Source organism: Impatiens glandulifera, chromosome 1 (assembly GCF_907164915.1).
Source record: "Impatiens glandulifera chromosome 1, dImpGla2.1, whole genome shotgun sequence".
Classification (NCBI taxonomy): Eukaryota; Viridiplantae; Streptophyta; class Magnoliopsida; order Ericales; family Balsaminaceae; genus Impatiens; species Impatiens glandulifera.
The window spans coordinates 56,809,738-56,837,653 of record NC_061862.1 but is presented as its reverse complement, the minus strand read 5'-3'; the positions used below and the strand labels follow the sequence as shown (position 1 = coordinate 56,837,653).

The 27,916-nt window shown below is 28.6% G+C and overlaps 3 protein-coding genes across 3 annotated transcripts; 1 reads left to right on the top strand and 2 right to left on the bottom strand.

Moving 5' to 3' along the window:
• The first annotated feature begins 2,145 nt into the window (after positions 1–2,145).
• On the top strand, positions 2,146–4,307 carry LOC124922726 (transcription factor bHLH167-like). The gene is made up of 3 exons (XM_047463441.1): positions 2,146–2,271; positions 3,727–4,053; positions 4,171–4,307. The coding sequence occupies exons 1-3, from the start codon at positions 2,167–2,169 to the stop codon at positions 4,240–4,242; spliced, it is 504 nt and encodes a 167-aa protein (XP_047319397.1). The 5' UTR covers positions 2,146–2,166; the 3' UTR covers positions 4,243–4,307.
• Positions 4,308–5,902: 1,595 nt separating this feature from the next.
• Positions 5,903–9,627, bottom strand: LOC124921410 (mitotic checkpoint protein BUB3.3). Its single transcript, XM_047462071.1, has 10 exons — positions 9,433–9,627; positions 9,184–9,314; positions 8,753–8,835; positions 8,287–8,538; positions 8,098–8,170; positions 7,246–7,326; positions 7,092–7,173; positions 6,621–6,721; positions 6,429–6,505; positions 5,903–6,123 (listed from the first exon to the last, which is right to left on the bottom strand). Exons 1-9 carry the CDS (start codon positions 9,535–9,537, stop codon positions 6,436–6,438), a joined length of 978 nt encoding a protein of 325 aa, XP_047318027.1. The 5' UTR covers positions 9,538–9,627; the 3' UTR covers positions 5,903–6,123; positions 6,429–6,435.
• Positions 9,628–14,050: 4,423 nt separating this feature from the next.
• Positions 14,051–22,564, bottom strand: LOC124928763 (acetolactate synthase 1, chloroplastic-like). Its single transcript, XM_047469015.1, has 3 exons — positions 22,498–22,564; positions 16,190–17,084; positions 14,051–14,975 (listed from the first exon to the last, which is right to left on the bottom strand). The coding sequence occupies exons 1-3, from the start codon at positions 22,562–22,564 to the stop codon at positions 14,051–14,053; spliced, it is 1,887 nt and encodes a 628-aa protein (XP_047324971.1).
• Between the last annotated feature and the right edge of the window lie 5,352 nt (positions 22,565–27,916).

The following is a 27,916-nucleotide window of genomic DNA, read 5'->3' as shown; positions in this document are numbered from 1 at the left end:
TATAAATCAATAATTAAATATAACATTAATTGACTTATAATACTTTTTTTTTTTTATTTTCTTATTAGTTAGTAAAAAATAGTCAACTCTTTTTAGAAAAAGAAAAGGATGATTATGTAGATATTAATAATGTTGAAATATTTTTTTTAAATATAAAAATGTTATATATAAAACACACAAATATATTATAATTTAAGATTATTTTATTATTGCATAATGCACGAGTTAGATATATTATATTAAGATGTGTCATAATTGGATTTTGGAAACGGTCAAAATCGAGAGAGAATTTACGTAAAATTAGTTTTCAATTGTAAACTTGTAAAATTTAGAGTTTACTTGAAATCGTAAGAGTTTAATGTGAAAAAAATCTTAGTTATGTATTATTATTATTTATATATAATTAATTATTTTATACTTCTCCAATTTAAATTTTTTTTATATATTTAAAAATAAAATTAATAAAAACAATAATAATAATAATAATAATAAGTAAATAACACTATAAAAATATTATATTTACAAAATTAATTATATTAATTTATTTATTTGAATAAATAATATATATTTTTTAATTTATAAATATAATTTTATTTATTTTAACGGTAAAATTGTTAAATCGAAATTATTTATAATCTCGTAAAATTTTATTATCGTAAATTTAAAATCGTAAGAATTTACCTATTTAAGAGTTACTTAAAATCTGACTTGTTAACCTTATGTATAATTGTAAAATTGTCAGACTTTAAGAGTAATTCTCGAGATTTTAACATCTTTGTCCAGTTCATCTCTTTCTCTTGTGTTTTTATTTGTTTTTTTATTTTATTTTGAGTTATGGTTCATTTGATTTTGAGTTTATTTTAAATGTGTTTTATTATTTTTTTAATTGGTCTTATAATTTATTTAAAAATTGTTATAATTTATTATGTTTTAATTATAAAATAATTTTTATTATTTAATATAAGAATATTATTTTATTTATAATTTAAATTTTATAATATTATTTAATTTATGACTAAAGAATTTTATTATCTTAATTTTATCTTGATTAATTATTTTTTAGTTCCAAACAATTAATATACTCAATTTAAAATTTATTATTTTATTTATTAAGAAATAAATATTTTTAAAATTAATTTTTATTTAACATGTTTAATCAAAATGAAGTATCCACACAACATTTTTTTTCCAAAAAAAAAAAAAAAGGAAAAACATACATGTCAACGTGACAATATAAATGAACACGTTATTGAATTGAGTTCCTTCTAATTTTTTTTATTATAAATTGTTTATAGGTATATTAAATAATATAAACAAATATATGTTTAAAAAGTTTAATCTACAAAATAACAATATATATATATATATTTAAATTTTAGTAATATTTGTATCTTATTTAGTTATACTTGTAATACTAAAATTATTTTTAATTTATCATTGAATTATTAAATAAATATAAATAATAAAATTAATATACCTATCAACCAAACTAATAAGTTAAAAATATATCTCCATTTTTTAGCAGACTCATAACTGTTATCAAACATGCCCTTAACAAAGTTATTTTTTATTCGAGAAATGATTAAGTGAGGGAATTTGGTGAGGGAATGACATGGCATAATCTTATTCGTTAAAAAAATCAAATAATTTCTCTATTTTCTCCCTTTCCTCACACTTTTACATCTTCCATCCAATGAAGGTGATGCCATGTCATTCCCTCACCAAATCACTCCTCTTTTTATTCTGTGTAATTTATATTATTTTTTGCTGCAGGCTGCACATGGTATAAAGTAAAACTGTTAAATATTAGTAGAATATATTTTTAGTAGATAAGTATTTTTTACACATTTAATTAGTTTATTTATTTATTTATTTATTTATTTATTTATTTGTGTTATGGTGTGTAATTGAAATTGTTAATAAGGTGTTGGTGGTTGTTGTTAAACTGGAGAGAGTTGAAATTTGGTCGGTGGAAGCGCGGCGGCCAAATTCAAAACTTACTTACTTCCGGGAAATATATACATATGAAATGATTTAGGGTTTACAGAGTTATATTAGTACTGGAGCCCACTTCCACTCGGTATTTTCTTCCTCTCTATATATATAGCAAAAGAAAAAAAGAAAGAAGTATCAATTCAATTCATAAATCTCAAAAAAAAAAAAAAAATGGACAGGAAAACAGTAGAAAGGAATAGGAGGATCAACATGAAATCTCTCTTCTCAAAGCTCACCTCTCTTATCCCACCTGACCCTCATTCCCATCTCTCCAAGGTATTTCTTTCTCTCACAATACTAATATTCTTTTTTCTCTTTTTCTTTTCAATAATTATAATTTGATTTTTATTATAATTATTCTATAGTTGATTTGAAATCCCAAATAACCAATTATTCAAATCATTTAATCATTCAGTCAAATGGTGCAATTTTCTTCTTTTTCATTTAAAGAGATATATATTAATTCAGATTAAATTTAAACACTAATGTTACAAACAAAGAGCAAGAAGTATTTGAACAAGGAATATTCAAAGGGTCCACATCTAACAAATGTATTAAGCTTATATTAAAAAACCCATTATAATTAAGTTAAGTTTACTTTTATTAAACTATTTATGGTGAGTTTGGTAACATAAAATTTAAATTAGAATTGGAGTCTAATTTCAATTCCTAGATTAAGACTACATAATTGAAATTAAAATTTCAAAAAAATTTAAACTATTATATTTTTATAATTTTGAATATTTTTATTTGTTCAAAATTCTAATTCTAATTTATTTTTTATGTTTTTAAAAAAATATATATTATTATTTTATAATTTATAACACGTTAAATTGATAATTATTTTTTAGTTTAGAAAGTTAAAATGTGAAACTTATATATATATTTAAAATTTAATAAGTTAACATTTTATATCGATAATTTTTTTTTTCCATTAGAATCGAGCACTAAAGAAAAGAAAGACACTTGATACTTGATCAAGCATAATAGGTTGTGTCAAACAAATATTTTAATAATATATATTTAAATTGTTTTTATTGCATTTTTTCAAACATATAAATTAAAATTTAATTATAATTATAAAATTTTTTTAAACATAAAAATTGAATTATAATTTAAGGTCTGAAATTGGAAATGGTATTTCAATGCGAATTCTAAAATCATCCAAACATAGCATATATAACATTTTTATATTATGTTTAATCAGTGTTTAAAAAATATAAGTTACATATTGATACTAGGCTTGTTCTGAGTTATTTATTCACACATGCAGTATAATTATATATCAAAACATGTGTTCAAAATTTAATAATCCAAAAACACCTGCAACTGGAATATAGCTGAATTTAAATAGAAACACCTTATTAAATTATAAGATATATTTCAGAATATTATTTCATATAAATCAATATTATAATTAGATATTTGAAAAAAAAAATTAAAAAATTATAAAAAATTGATTCAAACCCGAATCCGGATCTAAATGTTTCAAAATATGAATTATATACATTTTTTTAATGAAACTAGTTAAATCTGAATTGAAATACAATTCTCAAAATTGAAAAAAAAAGGTATTCCTTTTCAAAGATTTGATATAAATTAACATCCTATACAAGTCTTGTCTAGTTCATCTAGTCTTAATTTTGGAAGAGATTCGATATGAGAAATCGTGGTTACTCTTTTATTAAATTGAACATTGATTAAAAACACTATTTTTTTACATTCTCGTAGGTTTCTCATTCACAAGAAGAGCAAATAGATCGAGCAACTGCATACATCAACGAATTGAGTCAAAATGTGGCGGAACTAAAGCAAACAAAAGAGCGAATTACCCGGGATAAAAAAGCTTATGTTGAAAACTCAATGTCAAGTATTTTAAGGCCAAATATACAGTTAAAAGAGTCGGATTCTACCTTGGAAGTGATAATTGTAAGTGGAATGATAAGGAGCTTTATGCTTAGTCAAGTTATTGACATTCTTGAAGATGAAGGAGCTGAGGTTGTTAGTGCTAACATTTCTACAAAGGGTTTCAACATCTTTCACATTATTCATGCTCAGGTAATTGAAATATTTCAACCTTTAATCCTCTCTAAATTAAATATAATTAATATTTGAATTTATGATAAATGATTTTATGCTAGAGATTTGATTAAAATCAAATGAAAATTCTTTCAGGTAAAGGTTTGTAGGATTGGTGTGGAGACTTCAAGGATATACCAAAGATTGCAGCAGTTGATCATCACTTGATCTGCTGTTACCAGTCCTTTTTTTTGTTTTTCTTTATAAATGTCCGGTTTTGGGTTATGAAGGTCATAAAATTTCACTATATTTAAAAAATAATAATAATAACAAAATTTATAATTATATTTCACTATGTTTTAAGTGATTTGGTAAAAATGTTAACTTTGAAGGATAAAACAATAAAGAGAAATTTGACTAAATATATATATATATATATATATATATATATATATATATATAATTATAATTATAATTATAATTATAATTATAATGTGAATATAATACGATATACAAATGATAGTCATTTGAATTTAACATAAAATTAATACAAAATCCGAACGACCATACAAAGTGTTACAAAACACACCCGAAATACAATGAAATTAAACATTTGTAAACAACAATGAAAACATAAGTCAAAATCCTCAACAACGAAACACACTAAAAAAATAACGGGAGCTCAAAGATTATAAAAAAGATCAATAAGCTCAGCGATTGTCACCACCAATTTTCCCGAATAGACCTTCCCTATTGTCATAATTGTGGATTAAATAATTTGGTCGACCGTGGTCACTGAACGTTCTATGTTTTTTTAATCAAATGACCCACCATGAGATAACCGGGATAAAAACTTAGCGACTTAATCCAACTGAGCTCGTAGTTTCTATCAGAATTTATCAACGTTGATATTGACTTAAGTATCATCCACTCAATACCAATATGATGCATCAAATTTGGATCGAAAAAAAGTAGGCCAAATAATAAATCATTATCTTATTTGAATCCTTAAATTATGTGTACATTTTAATTAAATTAAACAAAAACACTTATTTATCTTAGAATATAAAGAAATATTATATTGAATATAATAAAGAAATAGATTTTAATGTTAAAAATGTTAATATTATACTATTTTAAATAACACAACCCTCTAAAATTAACTAAATAAAAGTATCATGATTAGATATTAAATATGTTGTCGAGAATTAATTAAAATATTTTAAAATAAAAGTAGAGAAACTCAATTAATTCTAGTATATTTGTGTAAAATATCAAATAACAAAATTAATATTATAAAGGATTATAAGCTCAAGAACAATCCATCCGAAAATTCAATTAAAACTGTGAAAGTTAGGCAATCTTGATTCGCAAAACTGTTACAACTAATCAATTTCAACAATAAGTTCCGAACTCATACAGAAGTTATCACCAATATCAGTTTCAAAGAATAAATTGGGCAATGAACACAGATCTAAAGGAAATAATCATAAACTTATCATTACAGACAAAGTGACTTATATAACAGTTATATCTTTAATACTCTTTCTGATAAATAAATAAATAAAATAGTAAGGGCACTTGTATAAAATGTTAAAAAATATTGAATTTTCTTATTATGAATAATAATAAACTTATTTGTGGTGAACTAAAACCATAGGTTAAATTAAATGGATTGAATAGTTAATTCATTTGGTTTGGATTGCCCAAGTTTGCCTATTTGTATCCCTTCTTACAGTATCAGGATTATATATGAAAAATTCACATTTATTATTATGTTTTTAGAAATTCATAATAATCTAAGATAATAATTTAGACCATTATTTTTATACCAAATAAAACTAAAATTACACTGATCTGAAAATGGTTAAAAAACAATCTTATACAAACCAAAAATCAATGTCAATAGTAATTGTGACAAAATAAGATAGTAAAGTTAAGAGAGAAACTTACATATTGCACCTAAGTGATGTCAAAGATTTAGAAGGAATCATTACAACTCATTAAGAGATACAAGTACAATTCCACTAGGAACACTATAAGTTAAAGTCATACCAGCGACAAAAAAAAGTAGATATCTCCGACGCCTCTAAGGTCCTAAGTTCGAGCCTGTCGAGCAACATGTTTAATATGTATTGTTAAATTGATTGAGTGTGTTTGCGGGCTATATGTTTTACATTCGGGAATTAATTACACTTTGAAAAGTGTTGCGAAACTCAGCGTTCTAAAAAAAAGTGAGACTATAATTGTAGCTTCCTAAGAAAAACTCAATGTTTATAAAAAAATTTATTTGAAAGTCACTAAATATAGATTTAGAAACAAAATTGTTTCCAAATAAGACTGAAGAGTTATTTTTGCTAAGAAACTAGAGAGATCATGAACAGGATGTAAAGATAATATAAAATGGTATTTACCTATTTTTTAGATAATGTTTTCTTCTTTTGGAATTTCAGCATCCATTTCAACCACAAATATATGAGTTGTATCCTCTCTGTCACCATAATAGAAAATTATACAACCAACCTTAATGATAGGCAATAGACCTCAAAACAACAAATTGCAAATATAATTAGAATTGGAATTGAATTAAAAAAAGTGTAACTCACATTTCGTTTAGTTCTTGGTATGTGTGGCTTGATGCAACAGCTAGTAGTTGCCCTTTATGGTTATATGATAAGGATGCCACACTATTGGGATATCTGGGCAGCTGATAATGGAGAAGCACAAAAAGATTGTGAAAAATCAAACATAAGGATTGTCACCGAATTATGTAAGTAGTAGTATTAGAGATCTTCTTCTCCATGTTACTACTCCTATATCTCATATGTTCAAGGACCTCATTCTGTTTTGCCAAAGTTGTTACAGAACATACAGCGGTCGAAATTTTATCTAAATCAAGTTGTCATCTCTTTCTTCTACAAATTCAAAATCTCTGGGCTGGTATGTTACAAGTTAGTTTCATTAGACATTTTTATCGAAAAAAAGTTAGCTCAATAGACAACAGTTGAAACGAGAAAAGGAAGATACCATGGAATTTTCATGTTCTTATTAGATAGACATAGAAAAGGTCTACACACCTCTAGTATTTTTCTCTTACTTTGAGCATTCCATAGTATTACATATCCCTCGTTGTCCCCAGTAACAAATGCACCATTTAAGCTAAACAAGAAAACCACTTCTTAGAGAAAATGATTAACAGTCTAAAATGGCTTACTAAAGAGTAGAACATACCAAGGATTGAATACTATGTCATTTACTGATGCTAGAAGATGTTTTTTGTCTTTAGACTTCGGATGACAACGGAATGTATACCTACAAGATTAGTTTATAGCATCAGAATTGGGTTGATTTGTTAAAAAAAAAAAAAAATCATATTGATCATGATTTGAAAAGAAATCAACATTTGTTATATTTGTCAAAAATCAAAATGACAGTAAAAATTAATTTGATCCTTAAAAAAATCTAGAAACAAAATGAAGCAAAATAAATAGACTAGAGTTAGAAATTAGAATCATGATCTAGAAAATAATGTATACGAATCAACAAAAATCACACTATAATATGGATCATTATCGAGAATTTATTTAATACCAAATGAAAACAAATCAAATTCAATTTTAGTTTAGCTGTTTTTAAACAAGATTGGAACAAAATTCTAGTTTCCAAATAGGAATGTCATATAATCTTCTTTTTGGGAACTAATCAAAACCCTATGAAGAACCTATTTTCAAATATCTTTTTCTAAAAGCTACATTATATCCCAATATTTTTGAGTTGGAGCAGGAGATGATGGAGAGTATAAATAATGAGGTTACTTAATGAAACAGACATTAGGGGCATAACTGCATAAGGGATTGTTTAAGGAGGGTATAAATATATAATGAATAAATAAAGTTAGAAAAAATGGAGAGTATTTGATATTTTGGTTGGTGATTTGAATGGTGTGATGGTAGATTGGATAGTGAGTTATTTAGAACTAACCCACATCAAACAAGTCCTTGGTGTGCTAAAGCAAAGCAATTCTACCAATAGAAAAGGTACTAAATAAGGATTTTGGATTTTCAAGAGCAACCCATTACTAACCCTGTATCAACAGCATTTGATGGATAATGATATTGCAATGTCACCCGTCCATCAAATGATCCAGCTACGAACCCTGGAATTGCAAATGACACATTGTTAAGAGTTTATAACCCAACATGGATTACAGACAAGATTGATGGAGCACACCTTATTGTATTAGTTTATCTAAAACAAGGTAACTGGAAGTACCTTGGGGGCTGAAAATTGGACGAACACACTTTACTCTAGTCTCCATACACAATTCTTTGGTGTGAACAGATTTGCTCAAGTCACGCAAGTCATAGATGTTGACTGATTTTCCAGAGGCAGCCATCAAATATAAGCCATAAATTGATATTGTCTCGATCTTCGCATCTAGAGTTTCAAAGCATCCAATATGACTTGCAGACCTTGTATCCCAGGACATCATTTTTTTGTCCCATCCGGTAGAGATTAACTGGCCTACAATAGCAAAGAGTAAGCAACTTAGCACACAACCATTTCATTAAATATGTTGGGACACTTGTAAGGATATAGGCTATAGATAGCTTTAAGCAAACAACTGGACTATCATAATCCAAACCATAAAATGTACCAATAAATGTAAAAATTGTTCAAAAAATTATACATTAGATAGAGATTAAACTTCCCAAATAAGGTTAGTAAGGAACCTTACAAGTTTCATCAGAATATTCCAGACAAGTCACAGTATCACTGTGCTTCCCGATGTTATCATGTGTTCCTGAATGCAAATCATAACTGAAATATCGATAGCATCAACTTCTGTGTCAATCAATTATCTCCTGGACTAAATTAAGAGATATCGGTAAATCTATTATTTGAACAAATTGCAAAGAAAACTAATTGTAAGTATTACAAAAGTAACTATAATATTATCTGAACTAATAAACTGTAGTTAAAATTAAGTAGATGCAGTAAACAAATTGTAACATTTACAAATTTTCAAACATAATACTTTCTAAGATGTAGTGACTATCTAACAACATTTAGGTCAGGAATGCATAATACCGTTAGCAAGATAGATTTTCATACAAATAACTATCTCCTGCCATTTCTATCCACAAATATAAAGAAGCAGAGACTAGCCTTTTAATAAATCCATCAGAAGCAGCACTAAAAGCAACCGACTCAATCTGAAAGCAGCAATCAAGAATTGGAGTCTCGGCCGGAAACTCTACTTTTGTTACAGAAGAATCTACATCATACACTCGAAGAGTCTGCACGAAATCGCCAAAAGGTTTCAACTTTTATAGACAAACCCGCTTAAATTACAGGAAAATATTGGAGGGAAAGTACAAATTAAAGCAAAGGGTGAAGAAAAAAGAGAAATCTTACGGAATCCCAGGAAGAAATGAGCAGGTTGTTGGACTCTGGAGCGAATCTGATCCTGGAAATGGAGTCTCGGATTGGATTTTCGAAGTTCAAACACCTTCCTGACATTTAAGTAACCGGTAAACGAGATGGTAAAGCGCAAGTTCGATCTCCCGAAGCTCTCACTATTGCTGTGATAGAGGAGATTGAAGGCGGGAGGAACAAATGACTTAATTGGATGGATGATAATGTAATATGTAAAATAAGGCCTCAAGATATTATAATTACAAATAATTATTATTCTTTTAATTACAACAAAACTAATCCCTATTATTAATTATTAAGAAATTTAATATTATATAAAATAGACTTTCTAAATCTTTTAATGATGTTTTAAAATTCTCAATTCATTTATATATTTATAACTTTAATATTTTTACTCAAAATAATTTGAATATTATATTAACTTAATTTTAAATATTAATAAATTAATTTTAAAATAAATAGATTAATTTATATGTTTTTTTATTGATATATGATTTTAAAATTTAATTAAAATAAGAAATAAATAAAGAACATCGTGTATATGAACATAAATATATGATAAATAGATGTAAATATTTTATTATTTTTTAAAAACATAACATATATATATATATTATAAGGGGAAATTTTATGAAATGACAAAAAAAAAATAAAAAAATAATAATAAAAAAAAAATAAAAAAAAAATTACCCAAATTTAATAATGTTTGAAAAATATATATTTTGAACATGTGAAATGTCTATATTATTCTTAATATCTCATTTGGGTATAAACCCTCTCTTTTCTTTCGGTTTATCTTCTCCTTCTCTACAAACTCTAAACACTTTTCTCCATTTCCATGAATCTCCAACTTCCTGTCAACGTCAATATCTGTTTCCCACTCTCCCTAAACTCTCTTTCCCATCCCCACGACTCTCCAACTTCCCGCTTAACATCAATATCGGTTTCTCCCTAATCCTCACGACTCTCTAACTTACTGTTTAACATCAACATCGGTTTCTCCCTCATCCCCACGACTCTCTAATTTCTCGTTCAACATCAGCAACGGTTTCTCCCTCATCTCCACGACTCTCCAACTTTCCGTTCAACATCAACAGTGGTTGAAGAAGACAACCATCACATTCTCCCTCCCTAGTTTGAAGAAGACAACCATCATGAAAATGAGTATGTTAAATGTGCATTTTATGTTATAGTTAGTTGATTCGTGACGATTATGTATGTATTTGTTAGTGACCTGAATAATATGGTTCGTGAAAATACTATAGTTGTTTCGTCACAATTATGTATGTATTGGTTCGTGACGCGTAATGTATAGTTCGTGAATTGTATAGTGCATGACACAAATTGTATAGTTCGTCAAGCGATAATACCAACTAATTCACATGACGCGCTATACAATTCGCATGACGCGTATTGTAAAGTGAAATGGGAGGCAATATTTTTGATGAATACTTTGAATTTGAAAATCGCGCATTTTTTCAAGAGGAACGATTTAAACTCGTACATCGATATTGTCTGAGATCGAGTTATGCCATTTGACTTATGCGTTAGAGGTTTCGGTAGGTCAAGACGATAAATAATGGGTAGCCTGAAGGACACTATCCAATTAGTAGGAGTACCATTCGATTTCGACTTCCGCGTCATAAATATGTTACCGTCATACAATCTCATTTTGAGAAGACCATAGTTGCATCATGCAAAAGCTATAACATCTACGTATCCTTCATCAAAAACTAAGGTTAATGATCGATGATCATCTCATCACTATTGAAGGTGTGGTTTATGCTACCACTATAATTGGAATGGCTAACGTCAATAGCTCCGAGGTTTAATTGAGCGAATTTAAAAATCTGCCCAATTTTCATAAAAGGTGAGGACTCGTTTAAGGATCTTGACTTTAATACGTCTACCTATCCTTCCATTGATGTGTAGAATGAGATACTTTCTTGGTATGGGCCTAGACCCAAACGCTACAAGTATTTCATCATTTCTTCGTTCATATTACGACGTTGATCATTTTAAATTAGGATATACGCCCACCGGATATGAAATAATTCGAAGAGGTAAAATATCCAAAGAATATATAACTTCAACGAACAGTTCATTCGTGAAGGAAAAAAAACGTTGTGTTTTGACTTTTCCGAACTCTTCACCAACCAAGATTTGCATAGACGTTTCCAGGTCTCGAAATTTTTATTTTAACTGTTTTTATACCCTTAACCTTTCTATCTGCATGATTAATAAACAAACGGAATATTAGCACGACGCTCTAAAATTACTATCTAGAATCCACACTACAACCGAAAAAGACAAAGAAACTCATGAAGCCACAAGCCCAAAGTTTGGCAAATAAAGTTTCCCCGCCAATCTAATTTACAATGATTCAGATACTAACAAGGATGAATGACCATTTTGTACATAAATAAATATCAAACGCTGCTATAAGTGTAAGTTTTTAAAATCGATCACTTCTCAAAAGGAAACATTTACCTCTCGAATTAATATCGAAAACGAACTTTGCTCAATTAAGAGTCGCTACCTAATTTGCTCTTTAAAATCAAGGAAAGAAAATGAATTTTTAAAAAATTATTTTTGTATGTTTGGTACTTGGTGACATATGGGAAACGGTCTCGACAATATGGCACACACGCCCGTCTAAAAGATATGGCACACACGCCCGTCTAAAAGACAGTATCTACTCTGAAACAATTAGTCATGCTAGAATGTGAAAAATATTACATCATTTGATCAAACTTAAGATTCGACCATTGGCTCCCTTCTGATCGAATGTTAGGCCCACTTGGCCTAAGTTTTTGACTTGATTCTCCGCACACCTAAAATCCGACCATCCGTGCTCGAGTCCGCTTCCCGCGCTTGAGGGAATTCAAGAGCTCTAATAATTAATGATTATCCAAAAAAATAATAATATGAAACATGGTTTAAAAAGTATTGTTAAATGTTTTTATATTTTAATATATATATATATATATATATATATTAATTTATGGTATATTTTCATTTAGACCCAAACATGGGTCTTCTTCTCATTCTTCTTCTTGGTTTACTAATATATCATTTTGACTTTCAAAGACATCCTGTTGAAATATCGAGATTATATTAGAAACACAATTTCGGAAACCACTTTACTTTCTTGAGTTGTGTTTGTAAGTAGTGACTTATCTACTAAAAAGACACACAGTGGAGTGCAATGTTGGAGTGAAGTCGACGTTTCTTCTAAATAGAACATCACATTCATATCTCGATTGATAATAGCATGAGGAGAAATTTGAATACCTAACATATTATATTTGACTATAAACACTAAATTGTATCTAAATTTGTCCACATTAATAGCATGATAGATGATATCAACTATTTCGACATATGTAGTATTTTGGGGGTACAGTCACACCTTGGGATGAATTTACAAGAGAAGACTGACATCGTCATCAATTTTCCACTCTCCATCATATAAAACAATTATTTTGTAAGCTGCAATGAAAAATAATTGAAAATAGTGAAAACAACGTCACAAACTATACAATTCGCGTGACGCGTATTGTAAAGTGAAATAGGAGGCAATATTTTTTTATGAATACTTTGAAGTAGATGAGAGAAAGGGAAAGCATGAAGATGTAGTTCCTCACAAACCTGTCAAGAGGGAACTACTTAGTCCCTCTAACCTTAACACAGCTCATCATATGCGAGGCAATGAGAGGTGTTAGGGCTAAGGGAAGGAAGTAGTTTCATCTTGGCAGGTTTGGGAGGATTTCTTCAGGCTTTCTCTTCTTTCCATCTACTTCAAAGTATTCATCAAAAATGTTGGAGATGAAATGATCCCTAACATGTCTATGTTGGGAACGAAATGTTCCAGAACATGTCCATGTTGGGGACGAAATGGTTCTGAACATGATCATGTTCAGGACGAAATAATTCTGAATATGTTAATGTTCGGAATGAAATGGTCCTGAACATGAAAATGTTGGGGACAAAATGGTCCCAAACATGGTCATGTCCGGGACCATTTTGTCCCCAACATGAACATGTTCTGGATCATTTCGTCCCCAACATACCAATATTACCAAATTTTACTTCAATTTATCAGACATTACACTTTAGTTTTTAAAATAACATTAAAGTTTAGACATTACATTTTACCTTAAAATAACATTACAATTTATATAAATATAAGTTTAAGTTAAAAATAATATTACAGTTTAGTTCGGTGGTCGTCTTGTTCGCGGTAGTCGTCTTCGTAGTGGTTTTCATGTTGGTCTTCTTCGCAGTAGTCGTCTTTTAGGTCGTCGTCTGCTGCTTCGATTTGGGTTTCTCGAGAATGTTATGATTTGATCGTAGCTTAACTATAATTTGATAAAAACTAAAAAGAGTGCGTCCTTCAATTTTTTTTTTTATTTTTTTTTCATTTGACATATTTTATCCACCTGGATGACAAGTTGGGCTGCTAAGTTGGGTTCGTTGGGAATTCACTTCCTCAACGTTGATCTCTGAATCTAACATTCCTATTATTTTATATATAAAAGATGAAAATATTTAGTATTTGTATCAATGCAATAAGATTTAAGAAATTATATATTCATTAAATAATGATATCTTTAAATGATCCACCACTAGGTATCATTGGCCGGACAACCGCTTGATGTGTAACAATAACATCAAGCAGGTAAGGTCCAGGCGTATCCAACATCTTCTTGATCGCCGCCTTGACCTCCGCCTTCTCCGACACACGAGCTGCCGGAATATCACAAGCCTCCGCAAATTTCAACATGTTGGGAAATATCTCCCATTCTTTCTCTATATTTCCCAGATATGTATGCGACATATTAGCAACCTTATTCAACCTGTCTTCGTTTTCCCACTCCACAACCATCCCTAGGTATTGATTATTCAACACCATTATCTTCACCGGCAACTTCTCCACCCGCAACGTGGCCAGCTCTTGGATGTTCATCAACAAGCTTCCATCCCCATCAATGTCAACTATTACTGCATCTGGTTTTGCAATCGCTGCCCCTATAGCCGCCGGCAGACCAAAACCCATTGCTCCAAATCCACTTGATGATACCCAATTACGTGGCTTTTGATGCTTATAATATTGAGCTGCCCACATCTGATGCTGACCAACTCCGCTGCTTATAATGGTGTTCTCGCGATCATTATAAGTTATAAGCTCATCAAGAACTTCAATGGCGTATTGAGGAGGAATTGTGTGGTCTCCAAATGTTTTATATTTCATTGGATGTTTCTTTTTTTGTTGGAGTAGTTCTTGTCTCCATGGAGAAAAATGATCAAGCTTAGGTTGTTTGGATTGTTCCAAAATCTTGTTTGACCCTATTAGAACCAGTTTTAGATCCGCGCAAACAGATACATAAGGCTTCTTGATCTTTCCAATCTCCGATGAATCAATGTCGACGTGAACAATCTTTGCTCTCCTAGCAAATTCTTCGACTTTTCCTGTTGCACGATCGTCAAACCGAACGCCTAAAGCCAGCAAGAGATCGCAGCTAAAAGTTGTTGGGTGGAGCAATCATTATTCAATATCCAAGTAAAAACAAATACATGTTATAAACTAGACGTAAACTTAAATTCTTGTACCCGTGCTTTTATTATCACCACCAACCAACAACAATTAATTGTATAATTAATTTGAAGAGAATATAGTCAAAATACCATATTAATGAATATGAACATGACAAAATGGGTTAATCTTTGTTTAAAATCACTATACAATTACACTTTTTATTATAAAATATTTTGAATTATAATTTGTTTTTGAAATTTTTTAATTTAATATATATATATATATTTATAATTGTTAAAATTAATAATAATTTCAAATTAAATATTTTTAAATAATAATTCTATTTTAAAATTTATAATTCATATATAATTCTGTTTGTAATACATTTTATTTTGAATAACTATATAAATAATCAATTAAGTAAATAATAATAAATTATAATCAAATATTTTTACACAATAATTTTATTTTAAAAACTTTGAATAATATTTTAAAATCTTTTAACAAATAATAAATAAAATAAATATATATATATATAATGATTTTATTTATATTATAATTTTTTTAATAAATAATAAAAAAAATCTTTATGTATATTTTATATAAAAATATAATTGTATTTTTTTTAATAAGATTTGAATATATTATTTCTAATATTTAAATTAATGATAATTTTAAATAGTAATATATATAAAATTTTATTTATCATATATTTTATTAAATAACTTTTAATTTTAGTGTGAAATGTTAAATAAGATTTTTTATTTATAATATATTTTTATTAAAATGTATAGAATAAATTCATAATATTTATATGAGGAATGATAAACACAACGAAAAAATCAACGAAAGCAAGTCTACGAATTCGACGTGGCTGTCAGGTTGTCTCCACGTCCTGAAAGCATGGGTCCCAAAACACTTATTTCGGGTCATTTTGAAACTGTTTCGGAACATTTTAAAATTTTTCTCTCTTCTACCCACATGTCATGCCACGTTGATTCGTGAACTTACTTTCGCTAATTTTTTCGTTTAATTTATCATTTTTCTATTTATATATTCATAGTCATTTAATTTTTGACTCGCATACAAATGAAGAGTTGTTCTTGCATTTTTATTATAAAAAATTATTATGTCCCTTGCAATATGTTTTGGTAATGTTATTTAAACAATAGTAATTAATTAAATATTTATGTGCACCTGTTGATGGCATAGTTAGCTTGCACGGTACCGTGCATTCCAAGCATTTGAAGGGAGAATTCATCATCATCGTGATCACATGAATATGGATACACACCGATACCCATTAATGTATTCGCAACAGGAATTCCAGTAAGCTCCACGAATCTTCTAAGTTCATCACTTGAATCCAAACACCCACCTCCAACGTACAAAACCGGTTTCTTGGATTCTGATATCAACCTCACGATCGCCTCCAATTGATTTGAAGTTGGAGGTTGAGGTAATCGCGATATATAGCTATGTAATTTCATGGGTTGTTCCCAATCTGGAACCGCCCATGCTTGTTGTATATCTTTAGGAACATCGATAAGAACAGGACCAGGTCTACCGGAGGTAGCAATAAAGAAAGCCTCTTTCACAATCCTTGGAATATCCTTAACATCTTGAACTTGGTAATTGTGTTTTGTGATTGATTTAGTTATTTCAATTATTGGCGTTTCCTGAAACGCATGGGTTCCTATCAATTTCATTGGGACCTGTCCTGTAATCGCGACGATTGGTATGCTATCGAACATGGCATTCTGAAGGCCGGTTAGCAGGTTGGTGGCGCCAGGACCTGCGCTTGTTATGCAAACGCCTGGAGATCCTGAGACTCTGGCGTATCCATCGGCGGAGAAAACACCTCCTTGTTCATGACGAGCAAGGATGTTTTTGATGGTTTTGGAGCGAGTTAAAGCTTGGTCAATATCTACTGAACATCCGCCTGGATAGTTGAAGACACGAGTCACGCCTTGCCTTGAGAGAGCTTCGACGATAATCTCACTTCCCTTTATGGGCTCATCGGCGGCGGACTTAGAGATGTAGAATGAATTCGGAGCAGGTGACGAATTAGTAGAAGAGGCAGCCGAAGAAGAGGAGATGTGAAGATGGTAGAATTGTGGAGCGGAAATGAGTTGGTAGTTGTGAGATATGGGGAAAATTTTACAAGTTTTGAAAGAAGATAAAGAGAAGGAATGAAATGTGGGGAAAGAAACAAACATCATTGCTACATTGTTTTTTTCTCCCCTTATCCCCAAATTATATATAGAGAAACCTTACAACTTATTTTGTTTGGTTCTAGATGTTTGTAACATGTTACCTTTCAATGAAAACTTTTCCAATTAGTGGATTCCATATTATTGGTTTGATGTCTTTTCAAATAATCTAAGAAACATATATATATGTATATATATATTTTTTTAACAATTATAATTTATTAAATAGTTTAATCAGCCTTTTCGATCGGGTCAGCTTCGAATTAGATGTAATTATGGTCTACGTCAATGTCTCATTTAAGTGTTTATAACATGCTTGGAGTTAGATGTAATTATATATATAGTACGTCCATGCCTCATTTAAGTTTTCACATTTTTATATGGAACTTAGATATACTTAATTTTCTTGATTTATTCATGAAATCATTGAATCCTTTCAACCAATCTAATGAATTTGTCAACACTAGCATCTCCATAAAATATACTATCATCTCATTATCTAGCCATGTCCTTCAATCTTCCATCTCTTGATCAATAGAAGAGTTGAGGCTTGTGTAATTGTCCATCACTTACTCACTTTGATGTCAATCTTATGCACATTGTTCAATCTAAATAGAATCGACTATGATGCCCACGTGACCACGTCGACTGTTTCCACCGTTTGTGTATCGGTGACCACCTTGAAGGACATATCTATAAGGAGCTACAAAATTCGATAGAATGGTTCTTCATGCCAACGACAAAATCGTCATGATCCTCTCTCCCGTGGGTGGTTGACCTCGCTTGGGGTTAATACAAATTTAAATTGTGTGTCCCTAAAATTGTAAATATTTTTTCTTTCTCTTAGAAATAATAATTATAAATTTTATAATTAACAAAAAATATATCCAAATTAAATATATATTTAAATTAATTTATAAATTCTAAAATTTATAATAAATTAATGCATCAAATAAGATTATTTAATACCTTTAGGACAAAAAAAAATATTCAGTTGGCGTGATTATTTATTTATCCAATGTGATTATTTATTTATCCAATTAATGAATATAATATTTATTTATCGATAAATGAATAACAATTCATTTAAACTATATTTTTAGACTTTTTCAACTATATCATTTTGTATATAAACAAAAAAAAAATGAAAAAAGAATAATTAAAGATGTACAAAATGATGAGGCAAATGATCCCGAACCCGATGATAGGATCACTATACCACAAGTGTTCTCAAAAAAAAGTTTTTCAAGCTATTATCGCTCTACAAAATTACCTGGTACAATGATCAAAATATTTCAGAAGTGGTACATGCTATACACAAAATCAAAGATCAAATGCATATTAGAAGAGGAAAGAAACAATCAACTCTGGAGGTATTTTAAAAAAAAATATATGACTTAGTAGTGTGTTTGAAAATTAATCATTAGATAAAATGTATTAATGATATATTATATAAATAAAAATATATTATTTAAAATATAGTGATTATTCATTTATATTTATATAGGACTTTATTTGTATTTATCGTTAATGTATTAAACAAAGTTATTCGTTAAGCTCATTGGACCAAGTTGGGACCGAAGAAATTTATTCATTAGACGGGGTTATTCATTTATCAAACATTCATTTATCGAGGTTGTACTGTAAATCTAAACTTTAAAAAAGAAAAAAAAAATACATGGTGATAAAGTCTGGTGATATATTTTTCGTAATTTTAAAGTTTGATTTAATAATATTTGTGATATATAGTCAAAAAAATATAATGATAGATATTTTAAAGTGGTACAAGATTATAAAGATAAACATAAAAATTAGAAAAAATGAAATAAATAAGTACGTTAATAATATCATTACCTCAAAAATGAATTTTAAATTTTTGTAAACTTGAAGATCGATAGGAGCAAGAAGTTAAAAGATACGGATGTGGACAAACAATATTAGCATACAAAATGAGTGTCCCAATAATAGAGATTTAGGGTTATAAAATTATTAGGTTAAAAACTTATAATAGAAATTAAAAATGACGGCCAACAAGAGTTTAGGCTTAACAAATTATGACTAGGTTAAAAAAGCAGTAATATTAAAAGAGAGGAAAGCATAAAATATAATTAATTAATATTTATATATAATATAATATAAAATTAAATATAAAGGGTTAATATAATATAAAACGGAAATTGATAAAATAGAAGATAAACAAATTATATATATAATATATATTTAATATGAAAAGAGAAAAAAAAATTAATAATAAAATATATAAGGAAAAAACTCACTTAGACATATACAATTGTACAACTAACTCAACTAACTCATTTAGACGTATATACTAATAAAAGATCATTTAAACCTACGTACTATCAAAAATTGGCTCATTTAGCTTCTTTTAAGCTTCTTTTTAGTAACCATTTTTAATTTTTAATTTTTAGTTTATATATTTATTAATTAAATATTAATATATTTTCTCCCATCTTCTTTTACATTAATTAAATCAGATAATTTATTTTATTATTAATTTTTTATTATTTTTATATTAGTTTCTTTTTTATATATTTTAGTTTTTATTTCTCATAATTCTTAAATTCTCATTTTTGAAAAAAAGTTAGAAACTTATTTATGAATTTTATGTTTTACTGTTGAAAGATTTTTTTCTTAAATTTAATATAAAAAAAATGAAATTAATAATTTTTTATTTAATTTATATTCATGAATTATAGTAATAATAAGGTATATTATTTTGTCTAATATTTAATTATTACACATTTGGTGTTTGATAAATTAGTTGTTATTATCATTCAAATATTAATTAATTTATTTTTGTGTTAAAGAATTTTTATTGTTGAAAGAATAAATTATTGTTATATTTGGACCAAACAATTTTAAAATAATTAATAATTAATATTAATATAAGAAAAAATATAAAGTTAAAATAATTAATAATGAAAGCTCATTCTATATATATATATATATAATAAAATTAAAATATTTAATAATAAATACTCATATAAAATAAATATTTATGAAAAAAATAAAAATAAAAAATTTATTTATTAATGAAAAAGAATGAAAAAAAATATTATTATTTAATTAATAAATATATAAATTAAAAAATAAAAATTAATTATAAAATGTTTTATTAAAATAAGTTAGAAGAGTCCATTTTTAATATTATTTACGTTTAAATAAACTTTTATTAATATTGAACAGCTAATTATACAATTAGATACAAATACGTGTGAGTGATTTTTAATATATAATTAATATTGAAAATTTTGTACAGGGGTGTTAATTGCATAAGTTCTCTGGTTTGGTGCGGCGTGCGTGTGATAAAGTTGATGTTAGTTGGTCTAAGCAAACAGGTTTGGTCTTTTTTTTGTTTTCATATAAGAGATGCATTTATTATTATTGCCTACATCAATAGATTTTTTTTTTTTTTGCAACTATCTCTTTATTTATATTCTTTTACCTAGTCGAAGAGATAGTTGAAAAAAAAAATCTATTGATGTAGGCAATAATAATAAATGCATCTCTTATATGAAAACAAAAAAAAAGACCAAACCTGTTTGCTTAGACCAACTAACATCAACGCACGCCACATCGAACCAGAGAACTTATGCAATTAACACCCCTGTACAAAATTTTCAATATTAATTATATATTAAAAATCACTCACACGTATTTGTATCTAATTGTATAATTAGTTGTTCAATATTGGTAAAAGTATAAGGTTTTGAATATTTATTTTAAATAATCAAAAAAGGAAGAAATTGTTATAATATAATTTATGGAAAGGTTTTAATAATGAATGGATAAAACTAAGTTCAATTATATAAGTTAAATATATATATATATATATATATATAATTGCTAAGTGATATCAAATATATTAATATATTTAAAGATAACAACAAGGTGTTGTAGTATAGTGGTAAGTACTCTCGTCTGTTACACGGTTGACTGGGTTTGTATAAGCGTTGTTTTGAATATATAAAAAGATTAAAGGAAGAACAAACAATGAGAGTCTTGATGATCTGGGCGTATTCCGGCATTTAATGAAGCGTAACCGGTTATTTATTCCGGTATTTAATGCTTCGGTATACTGACATAAAGAAGAATGATATATACCAAGATTATTAAAATCTTCTGCAATGAACGTCCCTAATACAACAGGACAGGATCAAAGGAGGATATTCTCTGATGTTGCTGTGTTTTGAATATATAAGAAGATTAAAGGAAGAACAGACAATGAGAGACTTGATGATATGTGATTTCTTTCTAATTAAACTCTACAAATATACATTCAAGCTCTTGCCTTAGCGTTTTCCGTGAGAGATAGTTCATACAAAGCATTGTATTAATCCTTACATCTGTGTGATTGTTTGTAAGTTGAATAAATAGTATTTATTCAACAAGTTGTCTAAGTCTTAGTTGTCCGACTGGATTTGTATAAGCGTTGTATTCAAACCAAAGTCTTCTAGTGAATATTCTTCCCAAACTTGAGAAGAATATCCTTCTCGAGGTCGAGAAGAAAGGGTGACGTATGAGAGTTTACTCAGAATATCCATAAACAACCCTTGTGTCTTGTGTTCATTACTTTTTGAATCTCCCAACCATTTATTTGTCGCTTCAAGTCGAAACAAACGCTTTCGCACTTGACTTTGTTCAAGAGTTTGTGATGGTTTGCGAAGAATAGAAACCGATATTAACTTCTAACAGGGTTAATATCAAACGAAGTGAGAGTGTAAGCGTTCAACATAGTCAAACTCCGTCTCTATCGTTGATCACGATTCTAACAAGTGGTATTAGAGCGACTAGTTTCTATTCTCAAGCATTCGAATATCATCATGTCTTTCATCAACGAGCCCCCCATGTTATGCATTGAAGAATATGTTGATTGAAAGATTTACATGGAGGTGCATCTGGCCTCACAAGACGACGACATGTGGTATGTTATCACTGATGACCCGATAAAGGTTCAGAAGCCAAGATGAAAATGGACGACCGAAGACAAAAAGGTGAATAACATGGATAATATTGCTAAAAATATTATGTACAAGTCGTTGGACAAGAATATGTTCAGTAAGATCAAGTCGTGCTCCTTTGCTAAAGAAATTTGGGAGAAGCTGATCCAACTGTGTGAAGGCTACGACCAAATAAAGGAGAACCAGAAAGAGCAGAAGGCTCTGATGGCTGCTGAAAGCAAAGGAAAATGGGCCGATAGCGATTCGGACGACTCATAATCCGGCGACAGTGATGATAAAGTTGTTACTTGTTTCATGAATGAGAAAGAATCTGAGGTATTTGATTTCTCCTCTGAAGAATTTACAAGAGATGACTTAACTACTACACTTAATGACATTGTCATTGAGTACAAAAAGTTGTCAGACTCTTTCAATAAAATGAGATTGAAATATGAAACTGATAACTCTTCTTCATCTCAAACTTCTGAACCAAAAGATTTTGAAAACAAAGTGGTTGAGCTCTCTTCCGAGAATGATAATCTCAAGGAAAGGATTCAAACACTTTCGTCTGAAAACTAGTTGACTTATGTGGTTAGTTCCTGGACGATGTCTAGAGATGCAGTCAGACAACATATAAGTATGATGAGGCCTGCCAGATGCAAATCCGGTTTAGAATTTGACAATGCCATCCCAGGAAAGTCTTGTGAAAAGTTAAACCCGATGAAATACAAGCTTAAGACAATAAGTTTTGTTAGGGGTAGTTTAACTGTTAAAGGAACTGATTCAAGCTATGATGATTTGACTTCAAGTGATGAGATGATTTATGTAAAGTCAACTTCAAGCTGGCTGAAACCTGAGAGAAGGACAGCCAATTGGTACGGCAAGGAAAAACTTGATAGGAAGTCAATAAATGTTTACCAAAAATCATCCTTTGAAGCTAAAGAATCATCAACAGGCAGAGAGCAATTTGCCAAATACTGTATACATACACACAACGGGAAGTCTATCAAGATAATCAATGTATGGATTCCCAAGGGACTAATCCATCACGGACCCAAAGAAAAATGGGTATCAGATTTGTTATTGTCTATGAATACAGATAAAGCAGGACTGCATCGTAGAAGATTATGCATGACATATGGACAGCCGGCTGCTGACAAACATAGCATATGGACAGTCGGTTGCTGACAAACATAACATATGAAGGAAACAAACATGAAATGGTTAACATCCTCACTAAGCCACTTCTCAAGTCTAAGTTTTCTTACCTTAAAAATATTTTAGGATTGTTAGATTACAATAATGGCTAATCTAATTTAATTATAAACTCGTCTGGTTTGATAATTTAGTTTAAATAATGAAAAAATGAAAAATTGTTAGAGTAAATTAGTTAATTAACTTAGAATAATTAGTCAACGATTATAAAACTACCAGGTTTTGAGTATTTATTTTAAATAATCAAAAAATGAGAAAATATTATAATATAATTTATGAAAATATTTTAATAATGAATGGATAAAACTAAGTTCAATTATATAAGTTATATATATATATATATAATTGCTAAGACATATCAAGTATATTAATATATTTGAAAATAACAACAAAGTGTTGTAGTACAGTGGTAAGTACTTCCATCTGTCACACGGGAAGATTAAAGGAAGAACAGACAAGGAGAAACTTGATGATCTGGGCTCTCTTGCTAATTAAACTCTCTACAAAAATATATTCAAGCTTTTGCCTTAGCGTTTTCCGTGAGAGACAGTTCATACAAAGCATTGTATTAAGCCTTACATCTGTGTGATTGTTTGTAAGTTGAATAGATAATATTTATTCAACATGTGTTGTGTACTAGGAGTTCGGAAACAGGAAGTGTCTAAGTCTTGGTTGTCCGACTGGGTTTGTATAAGCAGTGTATTCAAACCAAAGTCTTCTAGTGAATATTCTTTCCAAGGTTGAGAAGAATATCCTTCTTGAGGTCAAGAAAAGGGTTGACGTAAGAGAGTTTATTCCGAATATCCATAAACAACTTTTGTGTCTTGTGTTCTTTACTTTCTGAATCTCCCAACCATTTATTTGTCGCTTCAAGTCGAAAAAAATACTTTCGCACTTGACTTCGTTCAAGAGTTTGTGACGGCTTGCGAAGAATAGAAACTGATATTAACTTCTAATAGAGTTAATATCAAATGAAGTGAGTGTGTAAGCGTTCAACGTATTCAAACCTCCGTCTCTATCGTTGATTCCGATCCTAACACTTGGTCAAATCTCGGCTCGAACTCGGTTTGACTGAGCTCGAGTTGAGTCCGAGTAGCTCGATTATAATTGAGCTTTGTATTTGTTGTTCGAGGAGCTCGCCAGTAGCTCATTTTATATATATATATATATATAAACCCTAATTTTATCCTTAGCCGCCACTTTCATTCACAAGCTCTCTCTCACTATAGTCTTCTCATTCCATTCATCCTCAAATGTTGCAAACTCAATTCTTCTCCCATCAATTCCTCCATCAAAGATACTTGAAAGCAATTATTCCGTTACAGATTCTTCTATTAACGGAGTAGTGTCTTTCGTCTTCACCAAACTTTGAGTTCAATGAACAATTTTGTTCCTTAAAATCACTCAAGTACTTCATATTATAGTCTATATTTTTTAGAAAATTTACAAAAAGAAAAAAATATTATTAGTAATAATAGCTCTAACATTATTGAAGGAAGAAAAGTGGTAGTAAGTCGATAGATTTGTGTTTGTGCTGGAAAAAACAAGTATATATAAGCCAATATAATGTTCTTCTTCCTCCATGATCTATTAAACTTACAACAGGTTGGAGAACATGTTCTTTTATTCATTAAATTACAATAAACTTTGTTCTTCTTCCTCTTTGTTTGATCTATTAAACTTTGTTCACAATCTTCTCCAAAATAGTTCAACATTTCACCATTACTACTCATTTTAATTGCTATAGACATTACCCTGTCAAAGCAGTCCTTTATTTTTAACACATAACCCAATCTCAGAGCTTAACGAACATAATATAAGAATATTCAAATTAAAAATAAAAAACTCAGATGATAATCTAGATTTAGATCCCAAATCAAAAAACTGGATAAATTCTAAAAACTAAGGAAGATTAGATAATTAAAATTCTGAAAGAAATCCTAAGCATGAATCCTCTTCTCCATTTCACTAATGGAAATACATGCATACCAAATAAGTATTGACAGAAATGGTACCTTTTGACAGATAAGAAGACCCTTCTTCAATATGGAGAGCGGGATTTGATCCATCTGGAGAATCTACATTGGGAGAGGAGATAGGAAACGACGGCTCAAGGAAATTTCTATACGGTAATCAAGAAAGAAGTGTTGGAAAAGACGGAGCATTTTGCCTGCGAAAAATCAAGATGTTTCGCCAAAATTATGGGTAGACAGTGGTGAACAACTTTTAGTATTTGTGATGAGCATCTTCTAAATATTTTATAATTCTTAAATGATGTTTGTGATTGAATGAACATTTGTTATCTTTAAATTATTTGATGGTATTTACATTTGTTATTTTAAAATAATGTTGTGATTATATGTGTAGTTTGTTAAATATATATTATATTATGTTTGAGATATTGTTTAGTGGCAGTAAAAATATAATTTTAATTAATAAAATTTAATTTTTGAGTTTTTGAGTTCGAGCTCGAGTAGTTCCAATTGTCATCGAGCCGAGTTCGAGTATAAATTTTAATGCTCGATCGAGTTCGAGTATTTATAATATAATTCGAGTTCGAGTTCGAGTAGTATGGTACTCGACTCGACTCGTTTACATCTCTAGATCAGAGTTATCTTCTAACTACTCCCTCTCTAATAATTTCACGTCGGTGGTCTCGAGGATTTAAAAAGTTGTACACATCTCGATTCATTTATCATTTATCATGTTTTTGACCCATTTAACGCACAGTAATATGTATTCGACTAGATTACTACATACATTGAAGGCATTATTATTATTATTTGTTTTTGACATGTTTAACTTATGTTTAGCTTGTTTGTTATATTTTAACATATTTATTATTATACCCTCCTGAATCACTTAATACACATTAGTATAAGTAAGTTTATTTTGTTTTTATATATTTTGTAATTTATTTATAATTTAATTAATGTGATTAATGTTTATTTAAAATAATTTATAAAATAATTTTTTTATAAGTAATAAATTATTAATATAACATGACTCAAAATAAAAACATTAAAAAATATCATCTAAAAAAGTTAAAAGAACTACTTTTATAGTTATTCTTATAAATAAGATAAAACAAAAATGAATAAATCTAATGTATAATCGGATCTCAAAGTTTTTCATTTAAATTTATTAGATTAATCAACAAGTTAAAATAAGTAGTACTTGTTAATTAATTGTTTCAAATATCTGGATAATTCCGATAATTTGAACACAACCCAAATCAAATTGTCTTGTTCAAATAGTTAGTCAGGTTTTATTTGAAGCTTTTTTGTTTTATTTTTAATTCAACTAGCATTTAGTTCCGTGCATTTGCACGATTAATAATATAAAAAATCGTGAAAAAAAATTACGGATAACATTTTTAATTTTATTTTTAATCGTTTTAAGTTTATGGGTGGGTCAACCCACAATCCGACCCAAGTATTCATTTACTCAACATCATATTATATTATATTATATTATATATATTAGTTAGTTAAAAAATTGAATTTATATTAATGTTAAAACGTCCTGTGTTTATCAAATTTGGTGTTGAATTTAAAATATAAAGTCTTTGTAACCTAGTTGGTTAAAGAGTTGTACTTGTTCTGTTATGTTGCAAATTCGAAACATACCTCTAGCATTTTTAATTTTATTTTTAACCGTTTTAAATTTAAAGACGGGTCAACCCACAATCCGACCTAACTATCCAAATTAACCCCAGCTCTCGACTCGGCAATCCGGATACTTTAAAAATTAAGAATTATATATATATATAGATTAGTTAGTTAAAAAGTTGAACTTATATTAATATTAAAAGGTCCCGCGTTTATCAAATTTAGTGTTGATTTTAAAATATAAATTCTTTGTAGCCTAGTTGGTTAAAGAGTTGTATTTGTTTTGTTAGGTTGCAAGTTCGAAACATACCTCTAGCATTTTTAATTTTATTTTTAACCGTTTTAAATTTAAAGGCGGGTCAACCTACAATCCGACCCAAGTATCCAAATTAACCACAGCTCTCAACCCGGCAATCCAGACACTTTAAAAATTAAGCATCATTATATATATAGACTATAATAAAATATTATTTATCTCCTCTCTCCTCTCTCATCTATTACATTAAACAATTTATGAATCAAAATATTAAATACTTTCAATTTAAAAATAAAAATTTATCATTACATATTAATATTTTTAAAATTTTTTACCCATTAAAAACTCATTTATTTAAATTTATCAATCAATTAAGTGAGCAAAAAGAAGTTATTGAGTGAGTTAGGCAGTGAATTGAGTCTCTAACAACTTCCTCATTTATCTTCAACCATGGGGACCTCCTCTATGCAACATTTTTTACAACTTTTTATTTTTAAATATTTTAAAACATATTTTTATCACATTAAAAAAATATATTATTAACAAATAAAAGAAAATTGGAAGAATACTATTTATTATAGGAAAGTTGCTACTAAACCAAATTATAATATTTTAATTAGAAAAATAAAATAAAATAATTTATTTGATAAAAAAAATTATATAATTAC

Excerpts from the sequence above, each read along its gene's own strand:
- LOC124922726 (XM_047463441.1), top strand. The coding sequence starts at position 2,167 with ATGGACAGGAAAACAGTAGAAAGGAATAGGAGGATCAACATGAAATCT. Across the intron at positions 2,272-3,726 it reads CTCATTCCCATCTCTCCAAG|GTTTCTCATTCACAAGAAGA; the intron begins GTATTTCTTTCT and ends ACATTCTCGTAG. Across the intron at positions 4,054-4,170 it reads TTCACATTATTCATGCTCAG|GTAAAGGTTTGTAGGATTGG; the intron begins GTAATTGAAATA and ends AAATTCTTTCAG.
- LOC124921410 (XM_047462071.1), bottom strand. The coding sequence starts at position 9,537 with ATGTCAGGAAGGTGTTTGAACTTCGAAAATCCAATCCGAGACTCCATT. Across the intron at positions 7,174-7,245 it reads GACATAGTATTCAATCCTTG|CTTAAATGGTGCATTTGTTA; the intron begins GTATGTTCTACT and ends TTTCTTGTTTAG. Across the intron at positions 6,506-6,620 it reads TACCAAGAACTAAACGAAAT|AGAGGATACAACTCATATAT; the intron begins GTGAGTTACACT and ends TTATGGTGACAG.
- LOC124928763 (XM_047469015.1), bottom strand. The coding sequence starts at position 22,564 with ATGTCATTAAGTGTAGTAGTTAAGTCATCTCTTGTAAATTCTTCAGAG. Across the intron at positions 17,085-22,497 it reads GGAGAAATCAAATACCTCAG|CTTCTTCGGCTGCCTCTTCT; the intron begins ATTCTTTCTCAT and ends TTCACATCTCCT. Across the intron at positions 14,976-16,189 it reads GCTAACTATGCCATCAACAG|CTGCGATCTCTTGCTGGCTT; the intron begins GTGCACATAAAT and ends AACAACTTTTAG.